The 19633-nt window shown below is 33.7% G+C and overlaps 1 protein-coding gene across 4 annotated transcripts; it reads right to left on the bottom strand.

Moving 5' to 3' along the window:
• Positions 1 to 1217: 1217 nt before the first annotated feature.
• Positions 1218 to 7051, bottom strand: LOC106123299 (delta-sarcoglycan). 4 transcript variants are annotated; one of them, XM_013319546.1, is made up of 6 exons: positions 6872 to 7051; positions 3760 to 4051; positions 3400 to 3589; positions 2876 to 3068; positions 2008 to 2131; positions 1218 to 1870 (listed from the first exon to the last, which is right to left on the bottom strand). In XM_013319546.1, exons 2-6 carry the CDS (start codon positions 4003 to 4005, stop codon positions 1682 to 1684), a joined length of 942 nt encoding a protein of 313 aa, XP_013175000.1. In that variant the 5' UTR covers positions 4006 to 4051; positions 6872 to 7051; the 3' UTR covers positions 1218 to 1681. The 4 variants fall into 4 exon arrangements, with proteins under 4 accessions (XP_013175000.1, XP_013174999.1, XP_013175002.1 ...); XM_013319545.1 differs by having other exon boundaries at positions 6876 to 7051; XM_013319548.1 differs by having other exon boundaries at positions 6963 to 7042.
• Between the last annotated feature and the right edge of the window lie 12582 nt (positions 7052 to 19633).

Below are 19633 nucleotides of genomic sequence, written 5' to 3'. Positions count from 1 at the left end.
TCAAGTAGTTGGTGTCACATGAGAGAAATAAAAAAAGTCTGATCCGCGCGCGAGTATTACATTTTGATTAGGAGCTTTGAGGAGGGCACCGTACTCGGCGGGTGACGGAAGGGATGGTGCGATCACAGCCCTCCTGATTACGCGCTCCTCTTTGTGAGGCTCGCCTCACCGAAATTCTTAGTAATTTGAGCTTTGTTATTGTTGTTGACTAAAGCATTATTTGGAAAAAAATCTTTTCGAATCTTAACTGTGATAATATGACAAATTGTAATGTTGATTCAATTTTTTTTTATTTTGAAATGAATATAGTCGCTTCTGTTCTTCTCGTACATAATTTTACATCTTGGTTTTAATTGTAACTGGACATGGAATTATGAAAAAAAAATCTATGGTCTATTAATAGAACGACTAGTATTGAAAAGGTTCTTATGGGGTAGATGTGTGTCGCCTTACAGATAAAAATGCGAATATAAAAATAAAAGTTCTCATCGAAGGGAGTGAGAAAAGAACGTAGAATAATATAAGGGATTTTATTTTTATTCGACTACAGACCCTTTGTGAATGGAGACAGAGATTTCCCGAGATAGTACTATCAAACATTTATAGAGTACCTATAAAAGGAACAAATTTTTTGAACACTTCTTCAAGGTATTCCACTTATGACCGATTTGTTTCTGAAATAAGAATTTTATTTTTATTTTCGATATTCACCATCATTTTTTTATATCTGGAATGCAACAAATAGACAGACATACAAAAAAAAATCATAAAAAAACTATAACCTATAGATCAAACACAAGATGAATACCGACAAAGAGCGACATTGGATAGAATGGGTAAATTCTTGGAATCTACGTATAGCCTTATAAGTAAATTTGGTAACAAAGATAAAGTATGGAATTGCCAGTTTAATATCAGATTAACAAGAAGTACAGATATACCTTTGGAAGGCTAATGAATAAATGAACGTTGGATAATTTAGGAGTGAGTTTGTACACAATGCGGTGCGAAGAGCGCCACATAACGGACACCTGCGGCATAATCTCCATAAAGCGGGAAGTCATCGGGCGCCACTCTTTTCCACAGTTTGCGGTATGTCCTCAATTACTGCTGTTTAAGGGGTTTTCGTTTTATCTAATAAAATTATATTATTTATTCAACAAGTTTTGGGGCGACGTAATAGAGATATGGTGCAAAATATTAAATCAAATCCAATCAACGTGTTATAATGTTTATTTCGTTTGTGCAAAATTTGAAGGACGTTAACGTGATAATATACGTATTTCATTTTATATACAAATATTATAATTTTATCATTAAATATTTTTCTATATCATTATGTAACTAACTTAATAAAATCGTGTTTTCAATAACATTTATACATATGTATATTGCTTTGTTCCTTGTTCGTTCTAACGTTCTAATTTAACGCTATCGTTGCTTATTTTAACCTGTGGAAATTCATATAGTAAGTTTATATATTTGATAAATGCTTAAACTGGAATCCGGTTAATTATATCTAGGTACAAATAAAAGCTGTTTGAAGCCATCAAGGTCGGTGATGCCATAACAAGTTATTTCAGGAACATTCCGTCGATTTCTTGGATCGGAATGTACTTCGATCATTTTTTGATCTTTTCTATCTCAAATTTCAATCAAATAGAGGCTTCAAGGCTGTTCATCATCGACATAATTCTGTATCGTTCTCAGGTATTCCGCAAACAGCATCTGGCGCAGCGAGGAACAACTTTCCCGATGCGCAGGCGCACAGTTGATACACTTTGTTAGCTCGGTTATATTTCTGAGAATTGGTAGTCGTGTTTGCTATTTTGAGATTATCTATTACTATATTTGGAGCGTCGATTCGTATCTGAAATGTGAAATTACAAGAAAAGAAGTCAAAGGTATAAACTAAATAAACAAAATCTTAAGTACTTCCAAATTATTTTGATGAAATAGTTAAAAGGAACATTGAAAATATTTTTATGTAAATTATTGTCCACTTACAGCACCAACAATAGAATCCAGACGAATGTCACTATGCGAAGTAATATCTATGCCGCCCGCTCTGCTCTCCAGGTAGATGGACTGTGGTGCTCGTAAATCAAGTCTTCTAGTTAGCGATTCCAATCTGCAAATAATATTGATGTATGAATTGACTTTGTTGCGTCAGAAATTTATTCACGCAGTACTAAGCATTTGGATCTCTATCATGATTCAATGGTAGATGGTTACTACTTTATCCTCACTCAAATAATAGAATGTAGTTGGAACATACGAGTATGAACGGGTCTCGGCGTGAGCAATTTATAAAGCACAACAAACTATTAAACGTACTCCGCCGTACTAAACAGATGGGTTGTGGAGCACGTACTATTAACATCTGTTTTATCTCAGCCAGCGCACAAGTTCGTGCAAACGAGGTGTCACTTTTGTCAGCAGTCCCGCAAACTAATATGTTTTGTATCGGAGGTTTCATTACAGTTTATTGTTAACATTTGTACGACATGAATAGAATGTTTACTATTTTCTATTTTCAATGACAGCTCTGGTAATCGAAATTGCTTCCGTTTCGCATCAGAATGATGTTTTATGCATCAATGGAAATAGCAAGCTATTGTTGTTCGATGAAGGAATAATTTAAATTATTTAGGAGGATAAAGTAATTTAAAGCAAATATATTAGGGGATTAAAATATGTAAAAATAGCATTTGTTTAGTTTCTTTTAAGTATTCAGGACATTTCAAGAAGTTATAGGGCTAATAAAGATTACTATTTAGTCATAATATTTTTTTTAAAAACATCTCCTTAACGATGTAGTAAATGTTTGTAGATAGGAAAGGGTTAGTTCAATCTTTCTATGAGAGTGACTTACTGCAATTTGGAGCTCGGCGGCGCACGAATGAGTGGTGCTTGGATTGCGCTATTCACGGTGAGGCCTGCTTCGCTATCGACTGCGAATGCCTCTGCGAATACACGCACCTCGTCGCGCGACGCATGAAATACCTTCCCACCTTTAGAGTCGAACACTTCAAATTTTCTTCCACTGTATTCTATACTATCTCTCTCTGCATATAAAAATAAAATATTTCATAATTATTCTCATTAAATGTATGATTGCTTCAATTTTAGAACACATTAGATGTTATTTCGGATTTATGCAGATATCTGCATTCACCAACATTCAGCAATTTCACGATATTATCAGCTAAACTACGGTCCATATTTTGACCCTTATTCATTCTCTGTGAATAAACAAACGTTTTATGTATTGAGTCAAAACAATTTAAACATTAAAAAAACATTCATTATCAGCACCATTTGCATTTGAGATTTTGTAAAGTAACTTCTCATATATTGAACGCGAAATCTTATATTGACGTACACAGATTTACTAACTTATGAACATCTTTGCTAATTCAACATGATTAGGATCCGAGACGAGGACGGTGAAATTCCGGAACGAGTGCAGAGTGATAGGTTGAGCGATTGGCGATGTTATTGTCGACGCTACCAACTTGTCTACTATCCATGCTTGGCCCTCTAATTGTATCCCATCTTTTATTATCTTTATAGGACCAATTCCTTTCTGAAATTAAATTTGTTTCTTATTAATTATCAAATCAGATTTATATTTATGAGTGAAATTTTGCAATAGTTAATTGGGATAACTAATGTTACTTAATCGATTACGTAAAACATTATGCGTTCATTTATTTACGTACATTGGCACTTTTTGTTTTTGAGTTTTTTACTTACCATACTTAATCTTAACGCACTAACTATCCACAATGTTAGTGCTATATTTAAAAATATAATTATCATTAATACAAGTAAAATTCCATATAATGTAGTTCTTTTCCAACCCCTAGTTATTGCTTCTGGGAGACATTTTGATTTCGGGGGGTCGTTAGTACCGACTGAAGCGGGGGGCGGGTCTCCAGTAGGAGTGAAGCCCCATCCGTGTATGCCACCAGTACTCGCTTGCGCGTCCTCTTCGCTCATCGCGTGTAACCGCTACCTTAGTAGCTTACTGAGATCCACTATGAACCTGTAACATACATAGATTTATCTACAAGTGACGTCAGAGCTTAATGGAGCATAAGTGTAAGTTAGACAAACATTAGAACGTGTTGATTTATTGATCAAGGTTCTTAGTATTGTTGAAATTTAGTATGAAAACTTTGGTTGAAGCATTTGTATTTTAAACAATATTAAGTGGTATTTCAATAGCTATTTTAACTTATTAATTTATAAATGTTATAAAATGTAGTGTCTGTGTGTGATATAGAGAAAAAAAAACATAATTCTTAAACTTTTATGTCACAGAGACAGACGTCTGCTAACCGAGAAAGATTCACCCATTTGTTCTGTTTATTACAATAATTCAAATAGTTTTATGGAAACAATTAAAAGATTAATTTAAAGTGCGTGTGATCCACATAAGTAAACCTTTCCATATTTAATTACAGTTTAATTTTGTTGATAATATTTGATAAACACTCAGAATAAAATGTTTGAATATTCTCCTCCATGCGGCAAGCTTTTACATTTTATTTTAGAAAAAAAAATATAACAAAGTATCAGAAAACCAGTTAAAATACAATGTAGTGTTCTTGCTAATGAGCAGCGTGCGAGCGAGTGCTTAGCACGTAATGAATATGATAAAAATTTAAATAAAAAACGATTATAGTTTTAATCTATACAATTAATAAAATTGCAGTATCTGATCTAATATTGAAAAAAAATCATATTTCGCAAGCATGATGTATTTGCGATGATTACAGCGAAAAACAAACTTTTCTATCTATCTGTACGCAAATCTAAAATTTGAAACTGTTTGACCGAGCTTGACGGTACTTTTATTGGAAGGTTATGTGCGCGGGAGTAACATAGACAATAATTTACTTTTTTTTATTTTGCGCTAACGAAGTCACGGGCAACCGCGACTTGGTATTGGTATTAAGCTTAAAGAAAATTAAATAAATACATTTATTATGATTTCATACAAAGGTATCATTAAAACATAGCTTGGATAAGGAATTTAAACTTTTCAAGTTTAACTTAACTGTGGATTATTAATAATTTAAGACTGATTGATGGCGCTATCTTAATGTAAAATAAAATTATTATGTATACATAGTTACATTATAATTCCTTCAGTTTTTAATATCATGTAATTATTTATTTATTTACTTTTATTTTTTAATCATTACACGCATTCAAAACTGTATTATTTGTTGCGATTGTAATAAAAACGATTTTGTGATTATCGATTTTATATAGTGTTATGTCTACAGCAGTACGATTTTATTTTTAGGAAACAAGTTATGCAGAAAGGCAAATTTTGAAAATAGTTTTCATTTTATTAATTGCTTGTGACTGGAGCAACGTATTGCACTTTGATGCTATTTCTAATCCGCGCGGTAGTCCTCTACCCAGTCCTAGATAACAGACAAATTTTTAATGCCGATTTAAAATAACTTTTGAACTGTTTTAATACAAAGGGGCATGTAATTCTTTATACTACAAGTTATTTTAGGATAAATGTATTTAGTATGGTTAACAATGATAGTACGATTTAATTATGTAAAAATATCAAAAGTCATTTGGACGGCGGTGACATGACTCCGTAAGGGACAATGTTCCTCTAGACCTGTCAACATCACAGGTCTTTTGTCTCTAGGACCCTCCACCCCAATACAATAGACAGCCCGCTTTAACCGTAGTAACTATATATTTTTAAACGCTTTCGCACTAGTTTTCATTTAAAAATGGATTTTTACAAAGACTTCAAATTGTTTGCAAAAATATTCTCTCTCCACTTTCTTCTCTACTTCAGAGTAATTAAAAACAAATAATAGTTTTAAATAGGTTAAGAAACTTTTAGATTATGTTTCTTATTAAAAACGAAAGGATTTGTATTTCAGTACTTGAATACTGAAATGTATATTAGTCACAATCTAAGAGTCGAAAGGTTATATTGATTATTAAGATGGATAAAATTAATTTGACAGTTTTAAATTTAGAAATGAGAGACCTTGCAGAGCAGAGGCATTTATCCAATAAAGTTATTTTACTAGGCAATTGACCAAACTATACATATTGTTATCATTTGTTGGTCTCACTATTTACTATACTAATGGGCTAAATATCATGGATAAAATAAAATCAAAAGTATAACACTTACAATTCATAGAATATGCGGTATAACGCAGAGAAAGTAAAAACATCAGGCTTTTAAAAGTTAAGATAAATGTTAAATATTTAAAGAAATATATTATTACTGAAAAAGTAAAAACATTATTCGAATGAACGCGAACGTGGTGCTTGTGTCACGTTTTTTAAACTACTGTCGCGTCGCGTTGTGTTTTGAAGGCTCTGTTCCACAATGCAGGCGGCTGCACCGGGCGAATTCTCAGCCTAAGACTAGATAAATTCATAGGTGCTAGAAGCAACACTCGAAATATCTAGCGTGAAGCGAGGCAAGCGAGGCAGCGAGGCAGGCGAGGCAAGGCGGGCGTGCTCCAGAATATAATATCAGGCGGTGGAGTGGCCGCGAGAGTCCCGCGGCGCCCTCGCGCCTCGCCGCTCGCCGCCTCGCCGCCGCCGCCTCGCCGCGTCTGCCCTCGTAATAAACGATATAGTGCGAAAATAGAACCCGAGCGGATATCGCTGCGCTTTCCACCTAAATAAAACATTGACGCTCCCGACATTCCTGTCATTCGGAGAAAACGTTTCTGTTTTATGGACATCGATGTCTAAATGAATAAATTATTTTACGCAATGATTGATAGAAAAATGATAGTATATTGCAGATTGATTACCAAAAATAATGAGTAAAGTTGTGAATGTAAGAAAGTAGTCTTACTAACTCAAGTACTCTTTCCTCTTCGTTCCACTGCGGTAAGACTTCAGAACTGATTCATTATTAATTAATTTTGATTTCATGAAGTCACTACCGGCGCAAGTTGTTGAGCGGCCGTCGCGCCATCGCACCGCAAGACCTGCCCGCTCGAACGTCACAACAACACTGAACGCAGCGTGCGCGAGAGACGCCTCTGCCGATTTCATCTCGTTGTGAAGAGCTGCATTTTTAATCAGGCGCCTGTCTCGCGCGGGACATAACTGGGATATGCTCTGAATACAGCTGCTCCCACTTTATTATGAATTCTAGTTAACGTTATCATTAACTGACGGTTTCATACAATTTTGTTAATAATTAATGTGGATGCGACCGTGTCAACACGCGGCGGGCGGCGGCGGGTGTACGGCGCCCGGCTCGGGCCTCTCGCTAAAGCGCTCTCTCGCTCGCTCTCGCGCGCTGCGACTCGCCCGTGACTACTTTCCCGTGTACGTTTTATTAGTTTCAGCATTTCATTGTCACGACTATAAGGGTTAAAAGATATGAGTTAAAAAGATATGGGTTAATATGTTAGTACATTTTATTCAATACTTGTAAACATACTATTGCATGAGTGATTTTTTTCTGATTCTCATGTGCCCAAGGTCGATAACTTCTTAAAATACATCCTATATGTAGTCAGTTTATTTTTAAATAATAAATTCGTATTTATATCATTTCACTCAGAAGGATTTTGCAGTGGTCAAAGGTTTTAGTTAGTATTTTACACAAACTTGTAAAGATTCTCCGATACTGTAGATTCTCTGATACTGAACCATAACTTCACTTATGAAGTTAACCAATGACGAAATAAAATAAAAATAAATAAACAAACATAGAATTGACATACAGAGAGTGCACCTCGAATTTAAACAAACAACAGTGTGGGTCACACAAATATTACAGGCGGCCAACTCTGACCTCTAGGTCATGCGCCCGATAAATTATACAGCTTTATGAAATAAAATTAACAAATCTAGATTGTTAATTATTTCTACCTAGTAATTAAGTTATTTAACTTAACGTGTCATAAAAGTGAAAAGTTGCATTATTCTACTTATCGTAATTATTATAGTATTCATTGTAACTTATTTTCTACATAAATATTAATCCATTTCCAAGTTACGTAATAGCATGAAAAACCGTAAACACAATTTATCCATTCGCAAAGTAATCCCTCAATGAAATAACTTTTAGAAAGTATATCACCTTTATAATCTTAAAATATTTTGGCATCTGTGCATAAATGAGTGACAACCATAATTTACCCTCGCCGCCATTGAACAGATGGTGCATGTAAAAAATTAAATAGCTACCTTATATTAAGCAGCTATCGACTGCCAAAAATAAATTGGTGATACAATATATGAAATTAATTTCATTTAAAAATATTTAAATAGTGAATATACTTAGTTTGTTGTTTTCTAAAATTCTGTTACTTTTTTTTCATAATCCTCCACGATTCAAAAAGTTTCTTTAAATAATAGCAAACTTTTTAGTTATTCCTACATGCCAGTATATTTTAGTACCGGTCTAGAATTTTTAATTAAAACAAAAAGAAATTGTGTTATGTAAAAAAAACATAAAATATTATTATAAGTTATGAACATTTCGTTTACATAATGTAGCACTCGTGCAATAAAATTATTATAATTTATAAAAATAAAATAAAATTGAATATAAAAGTATGCAATATTATTTTTACCAATAAAAAAACCTTTATAAACTGAAATACTTACTATATTTGAATTTAAAATGTTTTTGTTAACTTTAATTGTAAAGACCGCCTAATACTGTTAAATACAAAAGGGTTAATATAATATTATTATATTTAATATAGGTTAAGTAAACTATAAACGGGGAATTGATCGTATTATATAGCTTGGAATGATTTCTAAAAAAGCTATGACGTCATATTTGATGTCATCAAATGTTTTCATCGAAGTTACATCGAGTAGATAAATGTGATCCTTCGGGGACAATACGTCGGTTCTTTTGAGATAGTAAAAAGAAATGCTCGCTGTGATTTGGACCAAATGATAAGTATTTCTTTTATAGCTTTTTCATTGTTGTAATTTTTCAAATAAGAACTTAATCTAACTTTCGATACTTTTTTGATAAAATAGAATTTAAGTGACATAATTATTCACAATTTTACCATATTCTGATTTCCATTCCACAAAGTATTGGTAGATTAGTTGTTGTCTTAAATATATGAATTTAAAAAAAAATAGAAAAAAAGGACAAGAGCTTTATACTACTGCTTATACTTGTAAAGAAAATAAAAATAGGTAATTATATTATTAGTTTGGTGATTATGATCGTAAGTACGCAGACGTGATACGCGTTTAATAGAGACGGCGTCGGCTCTTCGTTCTGTTTTAGGAAACAATCCCCGCGATCCCGGCGTGAGGCTGCATAATGCGTCCTCGTCCGTCCCCTGCCTGCCATTTAACCTATCAATTACGACCAATCTACTATGATCCCTGCAAAGTTTTTAAAATGTTTGATGTTTCAATTCAAATCAAGAGGATTCAGAGTAAAATGCTCCTCTTACTCATAAAACAAAAAAATCGTTTACCAATTGAACATGTACTTAGTAATATTCGCTATAACTATATTTATAGACTACAAACTATTAGAGGCTCTGTAGTGGTGTGGATTAATTTTCTAAGAGATAACTATTATAACAATATTTTTCATACAATAAAAGATACTATTGAAATGATAAAAGAGACAGTAATCGAAATCTTTATTTCCAATGTACAATATTGTTATTTGCTTGTAAGCGAAGAGAGCGGCGGCGCGATGCGTCTGAAGCCAAAGTTCTCCATCATACCTGCGTCACTTGAAAATTGAAAAACTTTTGCAATGCCTTTCTTATGGAAATAGTTCGCGTTTACGTTTGAGTGAATTGTCATTGTCGGGCTTCAGCGCTGCAGACTCATTGAAATATTAGTTTCAGTGTCTTATACATAGTGCTCAGCGCTTCAACTTAGTGCGGTGTCGGAGAAAGACGGCCGGAGCGTTGGGACTTACGGAAGTATTACCGCATTTCTTTACTAACGATTTTACATTGTGTTTTAAAAATAAGAGTTGTTCATTATTCAACAAAATATTAGCAATCTTTTATTAAATTAAAGTACTAACCAGGATATATCTTCTGTAGATATAAAAATCAAATGCTGTTCGTTAGTCTCGCTAAAACTTAAGAAATGTTGAACAGAATTTGTCTTATCTTGGTATTGAAATATTAGTGGAGGTCTTGGGAAGGTTTAAAGTGTGAGAAAAATTCGAATAATTGCCGGGAAAACCCCAAAAACAGCACTTTACTTTTCCCATATAAACGGCTGAATGGATCTCGCTGAAACTTGGTATAGATGTAAAACATAGTATGGATGAACGCATAGGCTAATAATCATGATTCTTTTTGAATTACGCGCTGACGGAGTCGCGGGCGACAGCTAGTTATAGTATAGATTTTGAGTGAATTAATTCTCTGTTTTAAGTTTCTCTAATTTGCTACTTTGAGTGATAAAAGCTAGCGTTCGCTTAATTGTATTAAGAGTGGTTGAATTTTTTCGTATAGCAAAATACAAAGGGCGCTATAGGTCGTGTAAATCCGCATGAAATATTGATACAGTTTCGTGTAAACGTGTAACAAATGCGGTAATTTAAACCACCTGCCGGCGGCGTGGCGCGGCGGGCGCGACTCGCGCTCTCTGCTATGCAACGCTTTTGAATAGCCCTGCCCTGCCTATCTTGTACTGCTGTTTTAAATAAAAAAATGTTATGATGTGTTAATGTATTTACTTACTTAATTGTGACGAAAAATGTTTAAATATTCCACAAAGGCTATTTTTTGTCTCATGAATGATCGGGGTGCCTTCTTTGCTTCATAGAGGAAATATCTTATTTGTCTACAAACCCTTTCTTCCCACTAAGAGATTGACAATGTATCTAAAATTAATCTCATTGTTTTAAATGTAGTATGAATTATTTTTTTACAGCACTAACACTGCTAGCTCCTTTTCTTTCTTATTTTGAAGCATTATAACGGAGATCAAGTACAAAAATAATAGAATATATTCTGATAGAAAGAAATAGAGAATAGTCTTCTGTACAAGTTGTGTATGTCATAGTACATGCATGTGTAGTCTTTTCTATAGACATTTTTGTCTATGGTAAAGACTACACATATCTAATTTTGTGTGAATATTTATATTAAAAGGGAGTACCTAATACAAAGATAGCCAGTGCATTGTAAAGCACAAAATTTGAGTGCGCTGCAAACTTTAAATTAGTTCAGCAGTTTTAACACAAAGTAAAATTAAGCAGACTAAATTATTTTGTAATAATACAACACTATATTGTAAAATACAATCTTAATTTAAATGGAATATCATATTATGACTAAGATAAGCATACAAACGACTTAACAATACAATCCAAAGGGATACTGCAATATATACTGTACGAAATACCGTTATATAAGTAGAGACTTGATTAATTCTTACTTAAATATATGGGGAAAATGAAAATAGTAGTAGTAGAAGTAAATATTTTTATTCTATCTATCCAAACTGTAATATTTATTTTCACCTAATACGAGCGAATTTTTATTGACATAGGACTGTTGTTTCATACGTGATCCAAGTCGTTTTCACACCTGTTATTATTTTTCCTTTCTTAATTATCTTTCCGGTTATCGAATGAAATAAAATAACATCTCAAGTAGATCAATATTGTCTACTTAAGTACATGTCATACTAGCTTTCTCCCGCGACTCCGTTTGCGCGGTTTTGAAAAATAAAACTTAATTAGTAGTCTATGTGTTCGTCCAGGCTATGTTCTATATCTATGCCAAATATTAGAGAGATAAATGCAGCCGTTCTGGAGATACCTTCAAACAAACATGGATGTTTGTTTGAAGGGATGGACGGACTGGATGGATCCAGCCATCCATCCGTCCATCCAAACATTCATAATATTAGTAAAGTAACTAATAATATATGTGATATAAGATATGGTTCTGTGATGTTTATTGATGTTTTTTGAACCGTTAAATATAAAATGGTTATGAAACGGGAGATATTGAAAACGCCAATAGTTGATTCTGAATTTGGAATACTTTAATTTTGGCTTGCGTGATATTAAACATAAATAAACAAAATAAAAAGGTCACGGTTAAGGTTCAATTTAATATAACCATACATCTGTTTAAATATCAAAACTATTAAAGAATAAGTAGAATGAAGAATAGTATTGGCCAGCGGGGTGGGGTCCCGACAAAGTCCGCTAGTAATGGCGCAATCATCTAATGAATGCTTCCGGCCAGATAAGCTTCGATTAAATGGTCTCTTTATTGCTGAAGGAAAGGCGCGTCCCCTTTATGTGTACTTTAAGATATCTTTCGCTCGGCTTAGCGTCGTGCTGGTACTAATAATCCTAAAAGGATTATTATCAAACCCCCAGAAAAGGCACGAAATACGGCAAAAAGAAGAGGAACGATATAAATCGTTAGATCAATTACACTTTAATAAATTATTTCCGCTATAAAGACGTCGGCCGCGGTTAGATTTCGAGATAAGTATAATACGTACGTGTAGGTAACGCTGTACAATTTATCGCTTGCATATCCTTTCAGCGGGTAGATAATGACCGCAGTAAAACGTTTAAGCACGAAATAACTGCTGCTGGGAGCCGTTATTACAATATTATGAATGGTGCGGCCCGCGCCCGCTCCGTTCCCGCCCCGCGGCCGCCGCCGAAGCGCTTTGTAGCTTATTCAGCGATGTGTTGCTCACCGAACCTACAAATTACTGAATCCTTATATTTTTCTTTCGCTACTGGCTTATGAATCCATTGCAAATGTTTTTCATTAAACCATTCCGCTGCGTTTGCTTTGCGCTTTTACTAAACAAAGATCATCTGAGTTCTCATCTTAGCGTCCTAGATGCGTTTGTATTGATTTTTAATACTGGAACCTTTTTGTTCTAGATATATGAGCCATTTTACTGCCTCCGGTTTGTTGTCCCAGTTATAAGCATATTTAGATCATTTTGTATGTATGGATTTTTTCTTTGTATAGTTTCTAATTAACTACTTGTATTGTTCCGTCTTGTAATGATAGAATAATGTAGTAACTATGATTTCTAAGTGGAGCCTGAACTTTTGTACTGGAAACGTAACAGTAGTGGTTTTGGTTAGTCGAAGTAATAACAACATTTAGAAGCCTTGGAAATTACTACTTCGTCTTCTATGTTATGTGAAAAATATATCTTTACTATATAATTAAGTTTTCATTTAATTGGTATAGAAAAAAATAAGTTTATAATATTGCATACATAGGTCCGCCTACAACTCCGTCCCCGTGGAATTAAAAAAAACATAATTAGTAGCCTATGTTCAGCTATTCCATCCCACTATGTAAACATTCTCATTTGCAATAGTAGTAAGATAATAAGTAAGATAAATAGAAATCTTATATATCGATGATTTATTTAACTTCACAAAAGTATCAGCTAAAAGTTCGATCCGTTCCGTTAATTTGTTAACAACCTTGACTCTTTTCTTAAATAATACATTTTTTAATCAAACTTTTTGTAACCTCATTGATTAACTTTCTAGCCGAGAATAGATTAATGAGAAAGCGTTTTGCACTTTATTAGGTTAGGCCATGAAAAACATCCATAGACCAAGGCTGAAAGAAAGAATAAAAACAAGATTGGCAACAAATAAGGAAGTAAAAACTAATTTTTAATTTGTGTGTGTTACGTAGAGCTTTTTTAACCGTACACAATAGGGTATTTAATATAAGTTGTAAAAGTTTTACAAGTTAAAAAATAATCGAGCAACCGCTTTTAACAAATATGGAGGATTATGCAAGTTCCTGTTATCCAAAAATTGCCAAAGATGTCTTCATTTAAATCAATGTTAAAGGTTCTAGTATAGACTAGTATGCATAGGCGTTGCGTGATGAACTTTACTTGAACTTAACTTTAAGCTCTTGACATTGTAGAGTTTTTACTGATTTGTTACTTCTGACATTTCTGCAATTATGCATGTTAATTATATAGTACTTTCAAACTGCATATAAAATGTCAGTAGACAGAATCAGTGGCAGTTCGTTGGAATACAACGTAAGTATTCACACGTAACGAATATATGCGATTCGCAGTAAGCAGACCTCCTGCCTCGTCGAGCAGGATGTGAGCGCTGGCTGCTCGGGGCGGCGTCAGTAATTAGCAACGCTTTCCTTCCGCCCTTAGTCCCAATGCTCAGACTCACGCGTTTGCAGTTCGCAGCGTCTTAATTTTTTGCATATGTAGAAATATTTTTTAATTATTTTTAATTCAAAAATGAGATGCGTTGTTTTTGAGATGTTGTGCCTAGGTCAGTAAATATGTGGTGAATTACTTTACATTTTTTAAATATGAGTACTTGTACTGTTGCAAAAAAATATACAAGTAAATAAAACAATTAAAGAAAAGAGTCCGGTACGAAATTATGCACGTAGGTACAACTCATTTGTTTGCACAAAGAAAAAGTAATAATCCGTCGGTACACGGTATGAGCATGTAATTTATTCTGTATTAAACAAATCAACATAACAAAGAAATCGTAATCAACCTTTTTCACATTGAAGAAAAAGATTTTCGAGAGAAAAGTGTTCGTTTAATTCAAAAATACTCTCAGTGTTCATATTCAAATCGTCATCGTCCTTAAAGTCCTCATAATCCGTCCAATTCTGAATCGTGGAATGGCGCACGGGTCGCAGTAATCAAGACGGCTCAGTTGGATTTGGGTCCCTATACTAGCAAGCAGTGCGAGTGTATTTGTCGAAGATAAAAGGGAATTACGGTTAAACTTTTATCATTCTCATTGCGAACTTGAACAGAATGAGACATTGGATGCAAAAGGCATGTTTACGAATGAAACTAGTATTTGAATAGCACTTACACTACGTCAAATCCCGGGGAAATGGTCGCGGCGTGTGAATGTGTAGCGCATTTATAAAAAACTCATTACAGGCGGCGAGTAGTGCGAGTGAGGCGACTGCGGCGCGGACGAGTGGCGTCTTTGAAGGCCCGTGCCGCTACTGCGGTATTATTCCAGATTATACCGGCTTCCATACAAATGAAATCTCGCTTAAACCACTGCAATTTCGGAACGAAAAAATAAGGCTCAAAAGTTGTTTTACTGCACTCGCACTTTCCGGAAATTCTTTTGGTATAGAGAGTCGTCGGTCGGCTTAGGTTCGCTGCTTTTGGACGATGAACAGGTTAAATTACGGTTAATGGAATTTAAAGGATTTGTATTTTGATAAACTACATGTTAGTGAATTTGACTGCCTTTACAATTGAATCGACCATTTACCATTATTGTAAGTATTATGCTCTAGCTCTATGTAATTTGAACTTTAGTTTTGCAATAATCTAATACAGATTCAAAACGTAAAGAAATAACATAATCTGTGCTCATCATTTAAGGCGGTTTACGTGAATCTGTTTATAAGTGTATCGGGGTCAGATCCGAATAACCATGAAATATTTAGTGAGTGTGTCCTAGGAGACTGCACTTGCGGTTCTTCCCATTAGCACGATTGAGCACTCGGCCATTTGTAGCATCGGCCTTTTATAACCCATTCAATTTCAGCACAAAATCTCCTTACTACCTTCTCAAATTTGTACCGCAAACACTTTAATTTCAATTCGAAATTCAGGGATCGTTGTTGTAAAGGCGGTATTTATTTTATACAATTCCGAGCGCGGGTGGAAGGTAAAATATCGATGCGTTTGTCGGCTGCGGTGGCTCCGACTCGTATAGATGCAGATGAGCTAACTATTTGTCTTGCCTGATCGCTGGGGCTTGATTAAACCGTGAAACAGTTAGCGATGTTCACCTGCTAGTCTTATAATGAAACTATACACCGGTGTAGCTGTGTACTGTTACACAGTAAAACTGGGTTTAGGTTAATATTTTATTGTTTATGTTGGTGTAATTTAAGTAGTTTAATAATGGTTTTAAGCAAAAGAGAGCGAACGCCCGCACAGTGATTAGGACAGATAAATGACGGACATTACTTGTAATGAATGTTTAGGTGGTCGTAATCGCATCGCGTAAAGTGTCGGCGCCATTACTCCACAGCTGCTGTTGCCGAGATATTGCCTCGGGCAACATTTACCGTTTCGGCGTGGATTTATCCGTTCACGGGACAATTTTACACGTGCTTTTAAAAATGGACAATAAATTTTGATTTTAACAATGTTGTAACCGTTGCGCGATATGAGAGTTGGTTTTAAATAAGAAAATTCTGCTACCCATATAAAGTTAAGGGATATTTATTTCGATTTATATAAAGTTTTCCGTTTAACATTAATTTTTCCGGTCTTTATAAAGATTATTTTACTAACAATAATTTATAAAAGTAAAATAAAGTAGATTCTACAATAATAATACGGACTTTAAGTTTCTCATCACAATTTCGTTAACGTATGTAATTTATATGCTACAAATATAAAATCAAAAATATATTAAATGCATTGCATTACTGTATACTTATAAATATCCATGCGCTTGTAATATTTGTACCAATGCTTAGTTTTAATTGCCAATAAAAGAAAAAAAAATGGTTGATCGAAAGCTTTCGAAAGTGAAGCGAAGTATAAGGGTAGTTATATTGAGAGGTAAAATGGCGTTCTGTAGGTGTGTCGATGGAGGAATCACAATTTCCTGCACTTAACAACATAGGAAGTAATTTTGACGACTCATCAAACGACGGACACCGATTGACGTCTCCCTCGTTAGACATGTGCCTATCATTACGCGACGCTCGAATAAAACTTTAATGGCGGCTTGAACTTCGCGTACAAAGTTAAAAATGTCATACAAATTACTGCTTCTTTGTAACCCCTTTTAGTTTCCCTTTTCACATTTAAAAATAGAGTAATAATAAAGCAATAACTTACGACTACAATATTCTTACAGTGAACAGAATAATTGGGTTGTTACTAAATTACTCCGTCTCTTAACACCAGTTAGGGTTTACTATCAAATTACTATTTTCTTTCTCTTTTTAAATTTATATTAGCTCATAACTTCAAGCAACAAACAGGAATTCATTTAATCAGGCAAAATATTTTTAACGAAGTAACTTGTCAGCTTTAAATGTAAGTAGGAAACGAAAGTATAAATCTTCGGTTGTTACTCTTCTGAAGACGGCGGCGTTCGTCATCAAAGTTTGAGAATTGTGGCCATCTGCCGCATGCCGCGACGCTCCCAGATTACCATGGAGAGCTTAGTTTAATCGTTTTATTAATACGCCACAAATCGTTTTATTGCCTGCTTTCATGCACTTGTTATTATTTTATCTACAGATACATATACATAAGTACAAAGCCTATTCATTGTTGTATTAAGTTCTTTAAAATTGAAAGATTTATGAGATTATAACATAGACATTCATAATTCTGTTGGAAAAGTTTTAAACTTAAACATGTTAAAATATTAAGTTGAGTTTAGTTTGATTGGAGATTTCGATTGTGTAGTAAGAGGTCCTAGAAAAATTATCTTAGATCTTGATTGATTTAAATTTATGAAAAAAATATCGAAAGAAAAGAGGTTAGGTCCATTAGAGCTAGTTATTTCTTAGTAAATTTATGAGGTCGAAGTAAACGTTTGCGATGTTGAATAAAGTAAGGTGAGAAGGCTTACTTACTATTATTTACGGTCCCTAATAACTGGCAAGCAGAGTGCAGGCCACAGATCGAGAGGCACGCAGGGCGCTACGCTCTCGCCGGTGCGGCGCACTACCGCATACCATGAACTCGTCTGGAATATTTAAATATTGCTTACCAATACCTTTACATAAATTACATCCTTACTTATATGTTTGAGAATCTGATTTGTTTTCTAGTAGACATTATACTAATTGGTTTTCAAGATCTCAGTTCAAAATTTTACTTAAACAAGAAGAAGTGGTTCGTGACATAGGCTTGGGATTATTTATTTATTACTGTTTTATGTAAATACAACTTGTAAGAAGTGTATTGATTAAAAAATAATGATAAGATTTATTAGGTGTAATGTAAACTGGCTTTATAGCTATAACTTTTTTCAGCAGAAAACATATACATTTGTATCGGTTAGTTCTTAGGAATAATAAACTTTTTTTATTAAGCAAAACGAAATAAAATTTTGTGAAATAGAAATCTTTCACTTTATATCGTAGTAAGAGTTTTCTATCGTAGTAAAATTTTTATATCTGTCCTTATAATATAATCTGCTACAAAGTTTGAAATTGATTTTTGAATACCGCAGTAATAAATGTAATGGTTGTATGGTGGTATTGGACGAATAGTGAAATCGTCAGTCGTTTCCGCCATTGCCTTTGATTGGATTAGGTTGGTTGAGCTGTCGGTGCGGTGATGCTGAGAGCTCAAACGTAAAATTTTACGTGACCACTTCCGGAAAGACTCTGACGGCGATAGTGCAGTCGGGCGCTGCTTGAGGTCGCAAATCAGACTACGCGTGTTATATTATGTAAATTTTAAGCTTTACACTTGAAATTAGAACATACTTTTTCCAAAGCTTTAAGTCGTCAGAATGGATCATAATTTTAAAATAATAATCTTCTCTTAAACATTACAACGCCAAAAGAACTCTTAATAAAATTTAAAGAAATTGAAATATTTAAAAAAAAATAGTAACAGTGAACTAATTTGTACGTTCACAAGGTAAGTGGAACAATGTTGCAGTCGATAGATTGAAAATAGAGACTATTAGAACCACTTAGATCCTCTTACTTTAATGGCCTCGTTGTTAAATTGTTTTGTTAGAACATAACTGGAAAACTAAGTTCTCTTTCTTAACAACATAATTGATATTACGATATTTGAAAAAGTACTTTGACATTACATTTTTAGATGTAAAAATATTAATAAAAGACTGTTAATAAATATTCTTATAACTATCTTGTTATTTTTTACGTTAAGTTTTAAGTATAAAATATAGAACATAGCTCTATATGTGCGTACACCTTTAAATTTCAAATTATCCGCTTCATTAAATGTTTTATAAAAGTTATCGGACATTTTAACATTTGCTACGTGACACTTATATTTTTGTGATTTATTCTGAAAGTATAAATTTATGCACCATTTGCCACACCGTTCTTCTTTCCGTTTGAATAACGTACTAACTTACTCTCCATCTAATACCTTTGCTTCACATATCGCTTTTGTAAGAAATCACCTCTCATTTAACTGTGAAAGATAGTACGCAAACAAAACCCTTTTGAATGTTTTCAGAAATTACTATTAAATCGACGGAATATGACATTGTTTCTACTATTTTCATAGTAAAGTAATAACATTCCAAACATGATTTTAATTAAAATCTAAATGCTGCTTTTTTATTTTTAACTAGCTAAGTATTCCAATATAAAGGGTGGTTAAAAATGCAGACCTTATAGAGTAGCCTAATCAAAAGACATATAAGTTTATAAATGCTATTGTATTATTATTATAGTTAATATATTTTTATTATAACGAACAAGATTTCAATGGGTACTTTAATTGTAAGTAGTTCGCAAGTTGTTAAACTTTATGAAGCATCCTCATACTATCAATGAATAGTGCCAGGTCTTGAATGAATTCACGGCGAGCAATCTTATAAGAATGTTGTAATATCCACGTCTCATTACACGTAACTTTGAAGAATTATGAC

This window comes from Papilio xuthus, unplaced genomic scaffold (genome assembly GCF_000836235.2).
Source record: "Papilio xuthus unplaced genomic scaffold, Pxut_1.1 DF826115.1, whole genome shotgun sequence".
Classification (NCBI taxonomy): domain Eukaryota; kingdom Metazoa; phylum Arthropoda; class Insecta; order Lepidoptera; family Papilionidae; genus Papilio; species Papilio xuthus.
Note: the sequence above shows the minus strand (reverse complement) of the source record. Positions and strands in the feature narration are given on the sequence as shown.

Excerpts from the sequence above, each read along its gene's own strand:
- LOC106123299 (XM_013319546.1), bottom strand. The coding sequence starts at position 4,005 with ATGAGCGAAGAGGACGCGCAAGCGAGTACTGGTGGCATACACGGATGG. Across the intron at positions 3,069-3,399 it reads ATTAGCAAAGATGTTCATAA|AGAGAGATAGTATAGAATAC; the intron begins GTTAGTAAATCT and ends TTTTATATGCAG. Across the intron at positions 2,132-2,875 it reads CCGCCGAGCTCCAAATTGCA|ATTGGAATCGCTAACTAGAA; the intron begins GTAAGTCACTCT and ends TATTATTTGCAG.